Source organism: Glycine max, chromosome 20 (assembly GCF_000004515.6).
Source record: "Glycine max cultivar Williams 82 chromosome 20, Glycine_max_v4.0, whole genome shotgun sequence".
Taxonomy (NCBI): domain Eukaryota; kingdom Viridiplantae; phylum Streptophyta; class Magnoliopsida; order Fabales; family Fabaceae; genus Glycine; species Glycine max.
In genome coordinates this window covers 4,582,559-4,598,191 of record NC_038256.2, presented here as the reverse complement: position 1 = coordinate 4,598,191, position 15,633 = coordinate 4,582,559, and the positions used below count along the sequence as shown (strand labels likewise).

General features: G+C 31.3%; 2 protein-coding genes across 2 annotated transcripts; both read left to right on the top strand.

Annotated features, from left to right (window-relative positions):
• Window positions 1–4,842: 4,842 nt before the first annotated feature.
• On the top strand, window positions 4,843–6,778 carry LOC100527420 (CASP-like protein 2). The gene is made up of 4 exons (NM_001248894.2): window positions 4,843–5,097; window positions 5,442–5,565; window positions 6,248–6,469; window positions 6,569–6,778. The coding sequence occupies exons 1-3, from the start codon at window positions 4,877–4,879 to the stop codon at window positions 6,461–6,463; spliced, it is 561 nt and encodes a 186-aa protein (NP_001235823.1). The 5' UTR covers window positions 4,843–4,876; the 3' UTR covers window positions 6,464–6,469; window positions 6,569–6,778.
• Window positions 6,779–13,208: 6,430 nt separating this feature from the next.
• LOC100786681 (CASP-like protein 6) lies at window positions 13,209–15,342 on the top strand. The gene is made up of 4 exons (XM_003556742.4): window positions 13,209–13,482; window positions 13,813–13,936; window positions 14,631–14,852; window positions 14,952–15,342. Exons 1-3 carry the CDS (start codon window positions 13,262–13,264, stop codon window positions 14,844–14,846), a joined length of 561 nt encoding a protein of 186 aa, XP_003556790.1. The 5' UTR covers window positions 13,209–13,261; the 3' UTR covers window positions 14,847–14,852; window positions 14,952–15,342.
• The last annotated feature ends 291 nt before the right edge of the window (window positions 15,343–15,633 follow it).

Below are 15,633 nucleotides of genomic sequence, written 5' to 3'. Positions count from 1 at the left end.
TTCCAGCTTGGCTCCTCACGTTAAGCGTGTTAAGCATGCACTGGCGCGCTACTCCAATTCTTCAACATCTTCTAGACCTTTGTTGTTGTGTCAAACTTTACAAAAAGTAGAACCAAAACACTTAGAATTCACTAACTTTAGCATTCTACAAATAAAAACTTAGAAGAAGCTAAATTCCAATCTTTTTAAATCAAAAGAAGCATTAAAAGAAAAGAAATTAGATAATTACTATGTAATTTAAATGTACAAATTAAGTATGCATAACATCTATCAACTTCACAAATAGAAATTTAGCTAAACATGGAAATAATAAAAGAAGACAACAAAAGGGGTACCATAAAGAAGAAAAAAAATTCATTAAATTATTAAAAAAAGGAGAAATTCCCTCCTATATCCGCATAACTCCCAAGAGATTTTGAAGAGAAAAGTCTGGTTGGTTATGAATGAACATGCTCCAAAGGTCCCAAAAAAAACATTGTGCATGTTTTACTCTCAAGGGCATTTTTTTTTTGCATTTCGAGAATTATTTCCTGCACTTTCTATATTACTTCCAGAATAATAATTCTGGAAGAAATATGAAAAGTGCAGAAAGCAATACATGAATGTAGAAAGCAATTGCCTACTCTCAATTAGGGCGTTGAACACTAGGTTATGGGTGTCTAACACTTATAGAATGTATTGTATAAAGAAATATGGTGCGCAACACATGTTGTGCACTAGCATCACAATTTGGTTCATGGGCCATAGCCCATAACGTCAACATTCCAAACTTAATCCTACAATACAAAACTAGCTTCTAAAGTGAAAACTATAAACATTACAAATATTACATTGACATCTTTAATAGACGTGAGATATCAATAATATTAATACTCATGTTAATTTTCTTTAGAACTTGACAATTGTGAATCAGATATATTGTTGTTTAGTCATTATGGTTGGCTTATGTCAGACCCTAATTTCATCTGGGGACTATCATTCACTGATGTTTTGATTCTCGCTAGCCGAACTGTGTTGTTCGACACCAGTTACCGCACAAGACGAAAGATCGTTCGGTGTTTTTGTCAAGGATGCAAAAGATACCAAAAGGTTGGGGCTAAAGGGTCTTTTCAATGAGTTTTCTGGAACTTAGCTTGCCCAGGCGAGCCAGAGGCTAGCCTGGACCCCCAAATTGCTTTAGGCTGAAGGAACCAGCTCGCCGAGGCGAGCCAGTTACTGTAGGAGTAAGCATGAGCTCGCCTGGGTGAGTTGCCATGGTCCCAAATGCCATTTTTTTTCTATAAATAGGCATGAAGGGGGGCTGAGGAAGGGGTTCCAACATTGAGTAAGGAAGAAATTGAGAGAAATAAGAGAGAAGAAGAAGAAAGAAGAGGAAAACAAGGCCGAGGCATTGCCGAATCACGACCGTGATCAATCCCTACGCCGTTTATCGCTCCATGTTCTTCGTTCGTCATTTGGTTAGTGTTTGTTTTTAAGGATTTGAACATGATCTATGCATCCTTAGGGGTCCCCTTTGTTGTTTTGTGCATCTTCATCTCCTTCTTCTATCATTGATAATCTCTTTTCTTTTGTAAAGTAAATTTTAATCGATCATTAGTGTCGTAAGTCATCTTTTAAACAGATTGAAAGTTAATAAACAAAACCGAGATAAAATCAACATATAACTGAATTTCTCTCCATTAAAGCCACTTGAGATCGTTCAAGGTCCAACGCCTTAACGACCTCTTTTTGTTTTTGTTAATGAAAATGAATCTTTCAAAAGCCTAAAACCAATTCAACACATAGCTTTCTCGCTTTAAAGAACTACATAAGTCTGAATTCCTCATCGCACTTGAGGATACGTAGGAGTAAGGACAACAACCTTGTCGGTCCCAAAAAAATATAAATATAAAAGGGAAAATAAATAACTTTTGAAGTCGCGTTGCACACTTGATTAGAGGCTGTCGTCCTTCGTGACGGGTGTGTGGGACGCTAATATCTTCCCCACGTGTAAACAACTCCCGAACCCTTATTTTCAATATTCGTAGATCTTTTTTTTTGGTTTTTCTAATGTTTTCCTCGAATTAACATTGGTGGCAACTCGCACACGTTGTTTTTAGAAGACACACTTTCGATTTTGCCTCGCCCTCCCTCCGAAGGGTAGGTTGCGACAACTTAAAAATACTTTAATGTCTAACAAAATAGAAGAACAAAATTATATCATTGGCGGGTAGGGTATGCCTCATCAACTCAATCCTTCTATTCCTTTGTTCTTTCTATCGTTCTTTAACAGGCCAATTGGTATTCACAAGAAGATTGTAAAGAAACAAAGGGGGTTTCTTTGGGGGAGAGGAGAGGATGGGAGGAAAAAGATATGCTGGGTAAAATTGGACAACATTTGCCTAGAAAATGAGAGAGGTTGGTTAGGGGTGAAAGATTTGGAAAGTTTTACCACCCATGTGATGTCAGTTTTTCAAAATTCCACAAATAACATTTTGATGGAAATATAATGCCGTTGAATTATTACATAATAGAAATATGAAATCATATTTTTGTTGTTTACTAGGGGTAATAAAAAATTATAAAACAAAAATATGATTCTGTTGAATTATTATACTTCAAAATCATGTTTCTCCTGTTTTATTTTTTTTAACCCCTTTAATTAGCAGCAAAAATATAATTTTGTTGAACTATTATATAATGAAATCATATTTCTATTGTTTAATTTCTTTCACCCTATTTACTAAAAGGGAAATATGATTTCCTATAGAAGGATACATAGTGGATTCAAATGGGAAGCAACAATCCAAGGCAGAGTCAATCAATGGCTCTAGTTTGGCTTCCATGGGACTTGAATCTACTCTACTAAATAAAACTGTGGGAATTTGCCAGGAACATGTGGAACTAATCATTACAAGCAATTTCAGAGTCACATATCCTCTAATGGGACTAACAGTTATTCAGGTGTTAAATTGTGAAATTTTGGTGGATTGAACATTAAGAACTCATTGTTTGTGTAACCCTTGTGGCAAAGCTTGATGCAAGAGAGATCTGAAGCGAGTGTACCTCAAGTAATAAAAAAACAACATATACACACGCAATACGATTTTGCTTGGTACAGGGTGAAAAGTTGAGAAGTATGAGGGGAAGGAGAGTGGTTTAGAAATTTAGTGAGTGATTAAAAGAGAGATTTCACATGAATTTCAAAAAGTACAGGGTGAAAATAGTAACAAGTGGGTTGAAAATAGCAACTAAAAAAAAGTTGATTCAAAAGTAAAGTTGCACATAGAACTTAATCTATGTCCTAATTAAATAAAAAATTCTGTTTTGTTTGTTGTTTTTTCTGACTATGATTAGTTTCTGATTTATTTCATATCTGAGAGTCAACTAAAATTTAAATTCTGGATTATTTGGTTAAAAAATATAATTTGTTACGCTTGTGTGTCATGTACAACATTAAGAGTGTAACTTTCACTACCAATAAAAATAGAAATATTTCACAAATAATATAAATAGAAACTTCATTTAAAATATACTACTCAGCGATATGCATTTTTCATTGACGCGTGAATCATGATTCAGTTTTTTGAGCGTCACAAACTCACAATAAGTGTCCGTAGACACAAGGTAATTTTCTTGTAGTGACTGTCAATAGAACCGTATATTCCTTTAGTTTAACTCAACGAGTAATATTTTTTTTGGTTAGACTATCATAGGTATATCTACTTGAAACAGATCTGTTTGACTCAAATAAAACCATTGAGTTATATTATTTATATAGCGTAATTTTTAATTTTATAACACTTTTTATCATTAATTTTTTCCTCAAATTCTGTTCATCACTCTGTTAATCTTTTGTAATAATTCTTTCTCTTCATATATCTATGATAGCAGTATACATTTTGTACAATTTTGTTGTACAAAAACTATTTCTTTAATTGATTAAACGAGTAAATTATCATATAGTACCGTGTTCCATTTCTTTATTCAAATGCCAACACTGGAATTCCTATCTCTTAAGTGTGATATCATGTAATTGTCTTGTACCAGGCAAAGAGCTATCTAGTCCAGGTAACTGGCCTCAGAATAAGAATAAAAATTATAGTAAAGCCTTTACCAAAACCACTAAAACTTATTTTGCTACTCGTATCTGTACTACTTCGTGTCACAGAATCTCTTTTCATAACCCATTGCTACTTTTCTGTGTACGCATTATGCTTCCCTTGCGTTAAATAACTCAGCATAAGAGTCAAAAATTAATTCCTTGAAATAATGAGAACCAAATAAAGAATTGACATCTCCCATGTTCCAACAAATATTTCTATATGCACGGACGTGAGATTAAACTCTTAAACACATATTGAAGGGATAAAATTATCTTTTAATCATATCATATTGTGTTTATTGTTAAATATATACTACTATGAAATGTACATTGAGGATCGAATAATTAAAATATATTTGTTATTTATATAACCTCTCTGCAGGTTTTGGGATAAACTGAAAAAATTCAATTAAATCTTATCAAAGAAAATGGTCACTAACTAGAAAATTTATATTGTTACATACATTATAAAATTAATAATACTAAGAATCTCACATATACTTTTGCGTATTCTGTTGTATATTCTCCCCCACCCCCGGCATGTGACACTAATTAAACATTTTAGAGACTTAAGGCTAAGCAGAAGTTGCATAACGATCACAAAGTTGCATGCCTCATGCTTAGGTCAAGCCACTGTAATCTTTACAAACCTAATCCTCTATAGAACCTTTTTCTCTTTCGAATATATTTATATTAAAATCAGTGTTACATGCTGCCATTCAAGTATATATAAGAGAGTACCGTTTCTGATACTTGTTCACCCTAGAGAAGAGAATCTAATTTGAAACAAAAATGAAGGCCGGTGCAGTTGAGTCTGGTGAAATTTCAAAAGGAGCACCCCCAAGAAAAGGGTTGATTAGAGGGCTCTCAATAATGGACTTTATTTTGAGAATTGTTGCAGCCATTGCCACACTCGGAAGTGCATTGGGTATGGGAACAACTAGGCAAACACTTCCATTTTCCACCCAGTTTGTAAAATTCAGAGCTGTATTTAGTGATGTTCCCACATTCGTGTAAGTGGTCATTCTTTAGGTTAAATTAATTTTTTAGTTGTTTAGTTTTTTTTAGATTAAATTTGGTTCTCTAGTTTTTTTTGGGTTTAATTTGGTTATTTAATTTTTAAAATTAGACTATTCTAAAATTAGATGATCACAATGAATCTAAAAAAGCCTAAAGGATCAAATTAAACAAAAAAAAAATAAAATAAAAGACTAAATTGAACCTAAATAATAGATTTAAGGACAAAAAATTAATTTAACCTTCTTTTTGTTAGAGATTTTTGGTATATATGCCGTAAAATATTTTTTTTTACTAAGAAGAAAAGTTTACAATGCGGGTGTGAAATATGAAATTGCAGGTTTTTTGTGACCTCCAATTCTATTGTATGTGGCTACCTAGTTCTTTCACTTGTTCTGTCATTCTTCCACATAGTAAGGAGTGCTGCAGTCAAAAGCAGGGTACTCCAGGTCTTTCTTGACACGGTAAACACACTGATTCTTCTTGAATTTTCAAGCCATAGAATGTAGTTTCAAATTTAGGCATCAATTTGGTTACTTGTGAAGGTTTTATTGAATGTGTTAACCTTTCCTCCTCTTTATTTATTGGCTATTTAGTTATGTTAAATTTATTCTTTTAAATTAGGCTTAGTTACACCTTTTGCCTTCCAAGTTATAAAATTTTGCAAATTTTGTCCTCTAATTTTATTTTATTTTTAAAATTTTATCCTCAAAGATGTCACAAATTGTACCATGATATCAAATATCCATCAAGTCCTAAATGATATGATTTTTTTTCTTCTCATAAGCAAATGCTAATATTTATTAGTTTTTTTTAGCGGGAGGATCTAATCCGAAACCTATCCCTCCTAAACCATACGATGATGTGACCATTACTTTTCAATAGTTTCGAACCACAACATTTTATAAATTAGGAGACAAATTCGAGAAAACAAATTTTGGGAGCGAAAATTTGCACAAGATTGTATAACTTTGAGTGCAAAAATGCAACTAAGCCTTTAAACTATCATGTCAGTAGTACTATTTTCTTTTTCCTGAAGCAAGATTACCCGCAAAGACAGAGCTTCAGAAACATTGAACTCCTTAACTTGTTAGATGTTACTGCCAAATGTTTCTAATGAAGTCCAGTTTGAACTAACTTTTGAAGGTTATGTATGGTCTTCTCACAACTGGAGCCTCAGCAGCAACAGCAATAGTCTATGAAGCACACTATGGCAACTCAAATACCAATTGGTTTCCATTCTGCAGACAATACAACCATTTCTGTAAACAAATTTCTGGTTCACTCATTGGCTCTTTCATTGCAGTAGTTCTCTTCATCATACTTATTCTCATGTCAGCAATATCAATAAGCAAGCATTAATAATTGGTACCTATTGTTATATTCATGTGAACACATTATTTTTTCCTAATTTTTCCTTTTTAATAAAATTGGTGATGACCCTTCTACATTTTTCATAAATTTCAGGGGTCTTGACTCGTCGCGGCCTTATGCAGACACACTGTGACATCACAATATTTCTGAATTTGTTTAGTACAGTTTGGTTTTGGTAAAAAAAAAAAAGAAGATGATTGCCATGGAAAAGTTGTGGTGTAAATAGCTCTGAATCTGAATGTGTTTGTCTAGCCTTTCCTGCAATCCTAGTAGCTTCAACCTTTCAATATAAAGCAGTCCAAGGACTCTCTTTAGTGCAAAATCCGTGTCTAATTATCCTATAACTTGTTTTTTATAAAAAGGACGAGAGGTAGTATCTTATAATAATTGTGAGCTTTGAGTGGCGAATATTTTGTTACATGTATTGTAGCTCTTTGTTCTTCTTTGTTCAATGTTCACGTTCAATAGTCACGGCTCATGGCCTCTTTTGCTCCTGAAGGTGTAAAGGAAATACTTTATACATGTTTTTTATTTACTTTTACATTAACTGTATCTGATTTGCATGTATTATTGTAAGTAATAATATGATATAAATTATATAAAATGGTAAGAATTGAATATTGTTCATAGAAATTGAAGGTTTGTTCTTAATACACTTTAATAAGAATTTTCAGAGAGTAAGGATTTGTTTGGTTAAGAGAAATAATAATTAAAATTGAAGAAGGCAAAAAGAAAAATAGATTTGTTTAGGAAAACTTTGTAGATCGAGATTTAAGAATTAAGAACATGCTTGAAGGAACTAACTTATTGAGTTTGATCAAAGTATTTGGTTGAATTTCATTCTACTTCACCTAAGTTCTAAATTGAAATTAATTCAAATTGATTTTTAATTCACATATTAAATTTATAAATTTATTTAGATCCTAATTCTTTTGATAAATAATATTTGATCTTTGATTAAAATTCTTAATTTCTCATGTGACTTCAAATAAAAACAACCGAGAAGAACAATCTATAGATTTGAAATGTCCAATAAATCAAATTTTATTCAATACCAAAATTATTATAGACCAACTTATGCTCTTGTCACCTTTAAACAAGTCAATTTTGTAAGGTGGAATAATAATTTTATATGGCTCTTGCCAATTATCTTGTCAACCTGAGCCCATTTCAAAACTCCATCATGGTCAATCTATACTTGGATTGACTAAATAATGTTGACCTTGTTATGTGAACTTACTAAGTTATTTCAACTGGTCATGAGTCACACATGATTATAACTAATTGACACGTAGACCATAGGCACCTTAAGGACAACTCTAATGTGGAAATCTCCTGAAGTTTATCTATTACATTTTTAATGATATTTTATATTTTCCTATAATGTCACATCACATGTTTTATTTTAAGTAAGTTGTCCAAATTTTTTCTCCAACCAAAAAATTTATTAAACCTTTTCAAATGAATCCTAAGTAAATAAAAATAGTATTATATTTTTAACGAGAGAAAGCATACTATATTATTAATAAATAAAAGATGACACATTTTTGGGAGAGAATCATTTGTTATGGATAGTAACCCAAACAATAAGTTGGTCCCACACGATTGCTCTCCAATGACACAAAGCTAACTCCTGAGTTTGTATTTACCGTTGTAGTTGGAGGAGAGACTTCCACTAGAGTTGCTGTTAACATCTAACTATAAGAACATCACTATATAAGGACATCTCTAATCATATATGATCTAACCTCATTTTTACACTCTCATCACTACATAAGGGCATCTCTTATCATATATGATCTAACCTCACTATTACACTTTTCTCGTACTTTCATTAACTTGAGCATTATAGTCTTTACAAGTGGTTACACCGAATTTCCCTCATTGTCATACCAATTTGAACTCTACCTTTAGTTCTCTCATTAGACACAAATCAAATATTCATAAGATCTATAAAATTTCACTCAACTAATTATGTTAACTCCTTGGTAAGTGTACCAATTTGTGAAAGTAGTATTAAAACGGTAAGTCTGAGTGTCGAATTCATAAGGACTTTGATTGTGTTAAGAGTTTGTATATATCTAATCTTAAGTGGATGAATGAATGAACTAAATATTTTTTCAAAGTGATATTGAAGAAATATAAACTTCAACCATAATGAAAGATAAAAGAGGATAGCAAGATGCAAGAGATAAGAAAACAAACACTTGGAGGAGAAAATTTATGTTTGGTGCAGATTTTTGTAGATGTGTTGGGTGTTTGGCCTACCAAAATTATTCTTGATGTAATGTTAAAGTTTCTTTACCATTTAAAGTTATTTCAACTATTACATTCATAAACTAAACTACTCTAACCATGATTCCCCATCTGAAAGAGCCTAAATCACCTAATTTCACTTCTAATCCCTTAAGAGCTAAATCAAATAATCTTCTTTAAGAATAAGGATGCACAAATAAGGCTAAATAATACCATTCTATTCCTAGACATGGATTACCTAGAAGCTCCTTCAAGTTCTTAGGGTAAAAACATTTTCCAATGATTAAAACCCTATAACATACATGTAAATGAATGATCAAACCATAAACAAGATAATAAACTTAGAAAGGAAGCAATAACATTAAATGGATAGCAAAGATCATTACATCGAAGAGTGTTTGGTATCCAAGCCCTGACAATGGGTAATTTAGATTCGCATACTCATGAGAGGCTAAAAAATAAAAGATGAAACAAAGGAAATGAAAGAAGAAGAGCTCTAAGTGAGTGAAGTTAACTCTCTTTCCTGCCCTTGCTGACTAACTCCCTCCAAAATCAAAGTGCCAGCTTTTTATATTCTTCAAAACACTACACAATTATGTTTTTTGAAAATGACTGAGTGCACATGCAAAATACAGCTGACTCTAGTGACCACATGCTAAGCCTTTAAATGCGCACTAAACACACATGCACGATACAACTGGCTTTCGACTTGACTTCTCGCATTGAGAATGCACTGGCGCGCTGAGTGCATTACTCTAATTTATCAACATCTTCCAGACCTCTGTTGTTGTGTCAAACTCTACAAAACATAGATAAAAAACACTATGAATTCACTAACTTTAATATTCTTCGGGTAACAATTCAGAAGAAGCTAAATTCTTATCTTTTTAAATCAAAAGAAGCATTAAAAGAGAAGAAACTAGATAATTGTTATGCAATTTAAATATACAAATTAAGTATGCATAACAATTATCAACTTCAATAATAAAAAATTAACTAAACATGGAAATAATAAAAGAAAATAACAAAAGGGATAGAAAAAAGAAGAAAAAAATTCATTAAATCATTGAAAAGATCAGAACTTCCATCATTTATCCACAAAACTCCAAGAGATTTTGAAGAGAAAAGTTTGATTGGTTATGAATGAAAATGCTACAAAGATCCCAAAAAAGCATAGTGCATGTTTTTACTCTCTAAGGGTATTTTTTTTGCACTTCTAGAATTATTTCATGCACTTTCTATATTACTTCCAGAATAATAATTCTGGAAGCAATATGAAAAGTGCAGAAAGCAATACAGGGAACGTAGAAAGCAATTTCCTACCCTCAATCAGGGCATTGAACACTAGGTTGTGGGTGTCCAACACTTACAAAATGTATTGTATAAAGACACGTGGCGCGCAACTCATGTGCAGTGGCATCACAATTTGGTTCATGGGCCATAGCTCATAGAGTCAACATTCCAAACTTAATACTACAATACAAAACTAACTTCTAAAGTGAAAACTATAAACATTACAAGAATTACATTGACATCTTTAATAGACGTGAGATATCAATAATATTAATACTCATGTTAATTTTCTTTAGAACTCGACAATTGTGAATCAAATATATTGTGGTTTAGTTACTATGGTTGGCTTAAAAATACTTTAATGTCTAGCAAAATGGAAGAACAAAATTATATCATTGGGGGGGGGGGGGGGGTAGGGTATGTCTCATCAACTTAATCCTTACTTCTATTCCTTTGTTATTTTTATCGTTCTTTAAAATGTCAATTGGTATTCACAAGAAGATTGTAAAGAAAAAAAAGGGATTTCTTTGAGGGAAAAATATATGCTTGGTAAAATGGGACAACATTTTGCCTAGAAAAGGAGAGAGGCAGGTTGGGGGTGAAAGATTTGGAAAGTTTTACCACCCATGTGATGTCAATTTTTCAAAATTCTGCATATACCATTCTGATAGAAATATAATTCTGTTGAACTATTATGCAAGAGAAATATGAAATCATATTTTTGTTGTTTACTAAAGGGTATAAAAAAATTATAAAACTAAAAAATGATTTTGTTGAATTATTATACATCAAAATCACGTTTCCGTCGTTTAATTTTTTTAACCCCTTTAATTAACAACAAAAATATAATTTTGTTGAACCATTATATAATGAAATCATATTTTTGTTGTTTAATTTCTTTCACCCTATTTACTAAAAGGGAAATAATATGATTTCGCATAGAAGGATACATAGTGGATTCAAATGGGAAGCAACCCTCCAAAGTAGAGTCAATCAATGGCTTTAGTTTGACTTCCATGGGACTTGAACCTACTCTATGGTGGTGGATTGAACATTAAGAACTCGATGTCTGCTTCAAGTAATAAAAAACAACATATACATGCAAGACTAAGTTTACAATAGATTTTGGGGGGGGGGGGGGGGGGGAGTATGAAGGGAAGGAGAGTGGTGAAGAGATTTAGTGAGTGAGTAAAAGAGAAATTTCACATGAATTTCAAAAAGTATAAGGCAAAAATAGTAACATGTGGGTTAAAAAAAAATTGATTCAAAAGTAAAGATACACATAGAATTTAATTTATGTCCTAATTAAATGAAAGTCTCTATTTTTACGTGTTATTTTTTTAATTATGATATTGATATGAAATATGTTACACAATCAAAGATCTAATTATGATATGATAATAATTACGTAATTAAGAATTTAATTCTGATGTATTTTAATCATTCAGTCAACTCTTTCTGATATGATATGATTGTAATTATTGTCAAATATTGTAATTAGCTTAAATAAGAATACCTACTTAATATAAGAAAGATAATTGTCTAGTTTCTAGAGATTTAGTTTATTTTTCTCCTAATATTATGTAACTAACAATGTATTTATTTCTAGATATTTTGTCTTTCGATCAATAAAACTTATAAGCCAGAGATTTACTTTCAAAGTAGTCTTTAATTTTTCATATCTCATAATCAATAAAAGTTTAAACACTGAATTACCTAGTTAAAAAATATATATGATTATCACTTGTGTCAATTGTTGTTAGTTATATATTTACTTGATATGCACAACATTAAGAGCGTAACTTTCACTACCAATAAAAATAGAAATCTTTCACAAACAATATAAATAGAAACATCATTTAAAATATACTACTTATCAATATGCACTTTTCATTAATGCGTGAATCATGTTTCGGTTTGTACGAGCGTCACAAACTCACACTAAGTGTCCATAGGCACATGGTAATTTTCTTGTAGTAACTGTCAACAGAATGGTGTATCCCTTTAATTTAACTCAACAAGTAATAGTTTTTTTTTTGGTTAGACTATCATATGTATCTCTACTTGAGACAAATCTGTTTGACTCAAATAGAACTAGTATGAGTTTATTATTTATATAGCGTAATTTTTAATTTTATAACACTTTTTATCATTAATTTTTTCCTCAAATTCTGTTCATCACTCTGTTAATCTTTTGTAGTAATTTTCTCTTTCTCTTCATATATCTATGATAACTGTATACATTTTGTACAATTTTGTTGTATAAAATCCATTTCTTTAATTGATTAAACTAAACGAGTAAATTATCATATAGTACTGTGTTCCATTTCTTTAATCAAATGCCAACACTGGAATTCCAATCTCCTGAAGTGTGATATCATGTAATTGTCTTGTACCAGGCAAAGAGCTATCTAGTCCACGTAACAGGCCTCAGAATAATAATAAAAAAATATAGTAAAGCCTTTACCAAAACCACTAAAACTTATTTTGCTACTCGTATCTGTACTACATCGTGTCACAGAATCTCTTTTCATAACCCATGTCTACGTACTTTTCTATGTACGCATTATGCTTCCCTTGTGTTAAATTACTCCGCATAAGACTCAAAAATTAATTTCTTCAAATAATGAGAATCAAATAAAGAGTTGACATTTCCCAAGTTCAAAAAAATATTTCTACATGCAAGCACATGAGATTGAACTCTAGAACACATATTTAAAGGTTAAAATTATCTGTCAATCATATCTTATCATATTATGTTTATCATTAAATATATACTATTACCGAATAATAAAAATATGTTATTTATATAACCTCTCTGCAGGTTTTGGGATAAACTGAAAAAAATTCAATTAAATCATATCAAAGAAAATGGTCACTAACTAGAAAATTTATATTGTTACATACATTATAAAATTAATAATACTAAGAATCTCAGATACTTTTGCATATTCTATTGTATATTCTGCCCCACCCTCGTCATGTGACACTAATTAAACATTTTAGAGAATTAAGACTAAGCATAAGTTGCATTACGATCATAAAGTTGCATACCTCATGCTTAGGTCAAGCCACTTTAATCCTTACAAACCTAATCCACTGTAGAACCTTTTTCTCTTTAATTCGAATATATTTATAGTAAAATCAGTGTTACATGCTGCCATTCAAGTATATATATGAGAGTACCGTTTCTGATACTTGTTCACCCTAGAGAAGAGAATCTAATTTGAAACAAAAATGAAGGCTAGTGCAGTTGAGTCTAGTGAAATTTCAAAAGGAGCACCACCCAGAAAGGGGTTGATTAGAGGGCTCTCGATAATGGACTTTATTTTGAGAATTGTTGCAGCCATTGCCACACTCGGAAGTGCATTGGGTATGGGAACAACTAGGCAAACACTTCCATTTTCCACCCAGTTTGTAAAATTCAGAGCTGTATTTAGTGATCTTCCCACATTTGTGTAAGTGGTCATTCTTTAGGTTAAATTAATTTTTTAACTCTCTAATTTATTTTTAGATTCAATTTGGTTATCTAGTTTTTCTCAGGTACAATTTGATCAACTAATTTTTTAAATCGATCTTGTAAATTAAATGAACAAATTAAACCTAAAAAGATCTAGAAGATAAAACAAAAATAAATAAAAGATTAAATTGATCTAAATAATAAATTAGAGGAAAAAATCTAATTTAACCACCTTTTTATTAGAGATTTTGGTATATATGCCTTAAAATAATGTTTTTTTACTAAGAAGAAAAAGTGTACAATGAGAGTGTGAAATATGTAATTGCAGGTTTTTTGTGACCTCCAATTCTATTGTATGTGGCTACCTAGTTCTTTCACTTGTTCTGTCATTCTTCCACATAGTAAGGAGTGCTGCAGTGAAAAGCAAGGTTCTCCAGGTCTTTCTTGACACGGTAAACACACTGATTCTTCTTGAATTTTCAAGCCATAGAATATTGTTCCAAATTTAGGCACCAATTTGGTTACTTGGGAAGGTTTTATTGAATGTGTTAACCTTTCTTCCTCTTTATTTGTTGGCTATTTAGCTATGTTAAATTTATTCTTTTAAATTAGGCTTAGTTACACCTTTTGCCTTCCAAGTTATATAATTTTGCAAATTTTGTCCTCTAATTTTATTTTAATTTAAAAATTTTATCCTCCAATTTATAAGATGTCACAAATTATATCATGATATCAAGTATCCATAAAGTCCTAAAAGATATAATTTTTTTTCTTCTCATAAGTAAATGTTAATTATTAATTTATTAGTTTTTTATTAGCGGGAGGATTCGAATTCGGAACCTAACCCTCCTAAACCATATGATGATATGACCATTACTCTACAATAGTTTCGAACCACCACATTTTATAAATAAGGAGACAAATTCGCCAAAACAAATTTTGGGAGCAAAAATTTGCAAGATTGTATAACTTTGAGTGCAAAAATGCAACTAAGCCTTTAAACTATCATGTCAGTAGTACTATTTTCTTTTTCCTGAAGCAAGATTACCCGCAAAGACAGAGCTTCAGAAACATTGAACTCTTTAACTTGTTAGATGTTACTGCCAAATGTTTCTAATGAAGTCCAGTTTGAACTAACTTTTGAAGGTTATGTATGGTCTTCTCACAACTGGAGCCTCAGCAGCAACAGCAATAGTCTATGAAGCACACTATGGCAACTCAAATACCAATTGGTTTCCATTCTGCAGACAATACAACCGCTTCTGTAAACAAATTTCTGGTTCACTCATTGGCTCTTTTATTGCAGTAGTTCTCTTCATCATACTTATTCTCATGTCAGCAATATCAATAAGCAAGCATTAATAATTGGTACCTATTGTTATATTCATGTGAACACATTATTTTTTCCTAATTTTTCCTTTTTAATAAAATTGGTGTTGACCCTTCTACATTTTTCATAAATTTCAGTGGTTTCGACTCGTCGCAGCCTTATGCAGACACACTGTGATATCACAATATTTCTGAATTTGTTTAGTACAGTTTGGTTTTGGTAAACTAAAATAAAAAAAGATGATTTCCATGGAAAAGTTGTGGTGTAAATAGCTCTGAATCTGAATGTGTTTGTCTAGCCTTTCCTGCAATCCTAGTAGCTTCAACCTTTCAATATAAAGCAGTCCAAAGACTCTCTTAGTGCAAAATCCGTGTCTAATTATCCTGTAACTTGTTTTTTATAAAATGGATCTGAGGTAGTATCTTATAATAATTGCGAGCTTTGAGTTGCGTATATTTTGTTACATGTACTGTAGCTCTTTGTTCTTCTTTGTTCAATGTTCACGTTCAATAGACACGAGACTCACGACTCATGGCCTCTTTATGCATTTTTTTTTTACTTTTACATTAACTGTATCTGATTTGTATGTATTATTGTAAGTAATAATATGATATAAATTATATAAAATGGTAAGAATTGAATATTGTTCATAGAAAATGAAGGTTAGTTCTCAATTCACAAAGATAACTTATAATAAGAACTTTCAGAGGGTAAGGAATTTTCTCGTTAAGAGAAACAATAATTAAAATTGAAGAAGGCAAAAACAAAAATAGATTTGTTTATGAAAACTTTGTTGATCAAGATTTAAGAATTAAGAAC

Excerpts from the sequence above, each read along its gene's own strand:
- LOC100527420 (NM_001248894.2), top strand. The coding sequence starts at position 4,877 with ATGAAGGCCGGTGCAGTTGAGTCTGGTGAAATTTCAAAAGGAGCACCC. Across the intron at positions 5,098-5,441 it reads AGTGATGTTCCCACATTCGT|GTTTTTTGTGACCTCCAATT; the intron begins GTAAGTGGTCAT and ends ATGAAATTGCAG. Across the intron at positions 5,566-6,247 it reads TCCAGGTCTTTCTTGACACG|GTTATGTATGGTCTTCTCAC; the intron begins GTAAACACACTG and ends TAACTTTTGAAG.
- LOC100786681 (XM_003556742.4), top strand. The coding sequence starts at position 13,262 with ATGAAGGCTAGTGCAGTTGAGTCTAGTGAAATTTCAAAAGGAGCACCA. Across the intron at positions 13,483-13,812 it reads AGTGATCTTCCCACATTTGT|GTTTTTTGTGACCTCCAATT; the intron begins GTAAGTGGTCAT and ends ATGTAATTGCAG. Across the intron at positions 13,937-14,630 it reads TCCAGGTCTTTCTTGACACG|GTTATGTATGGTCTTCTCAC; the intron begins GTAAACACACTG and ends TAACTTTTGAAG.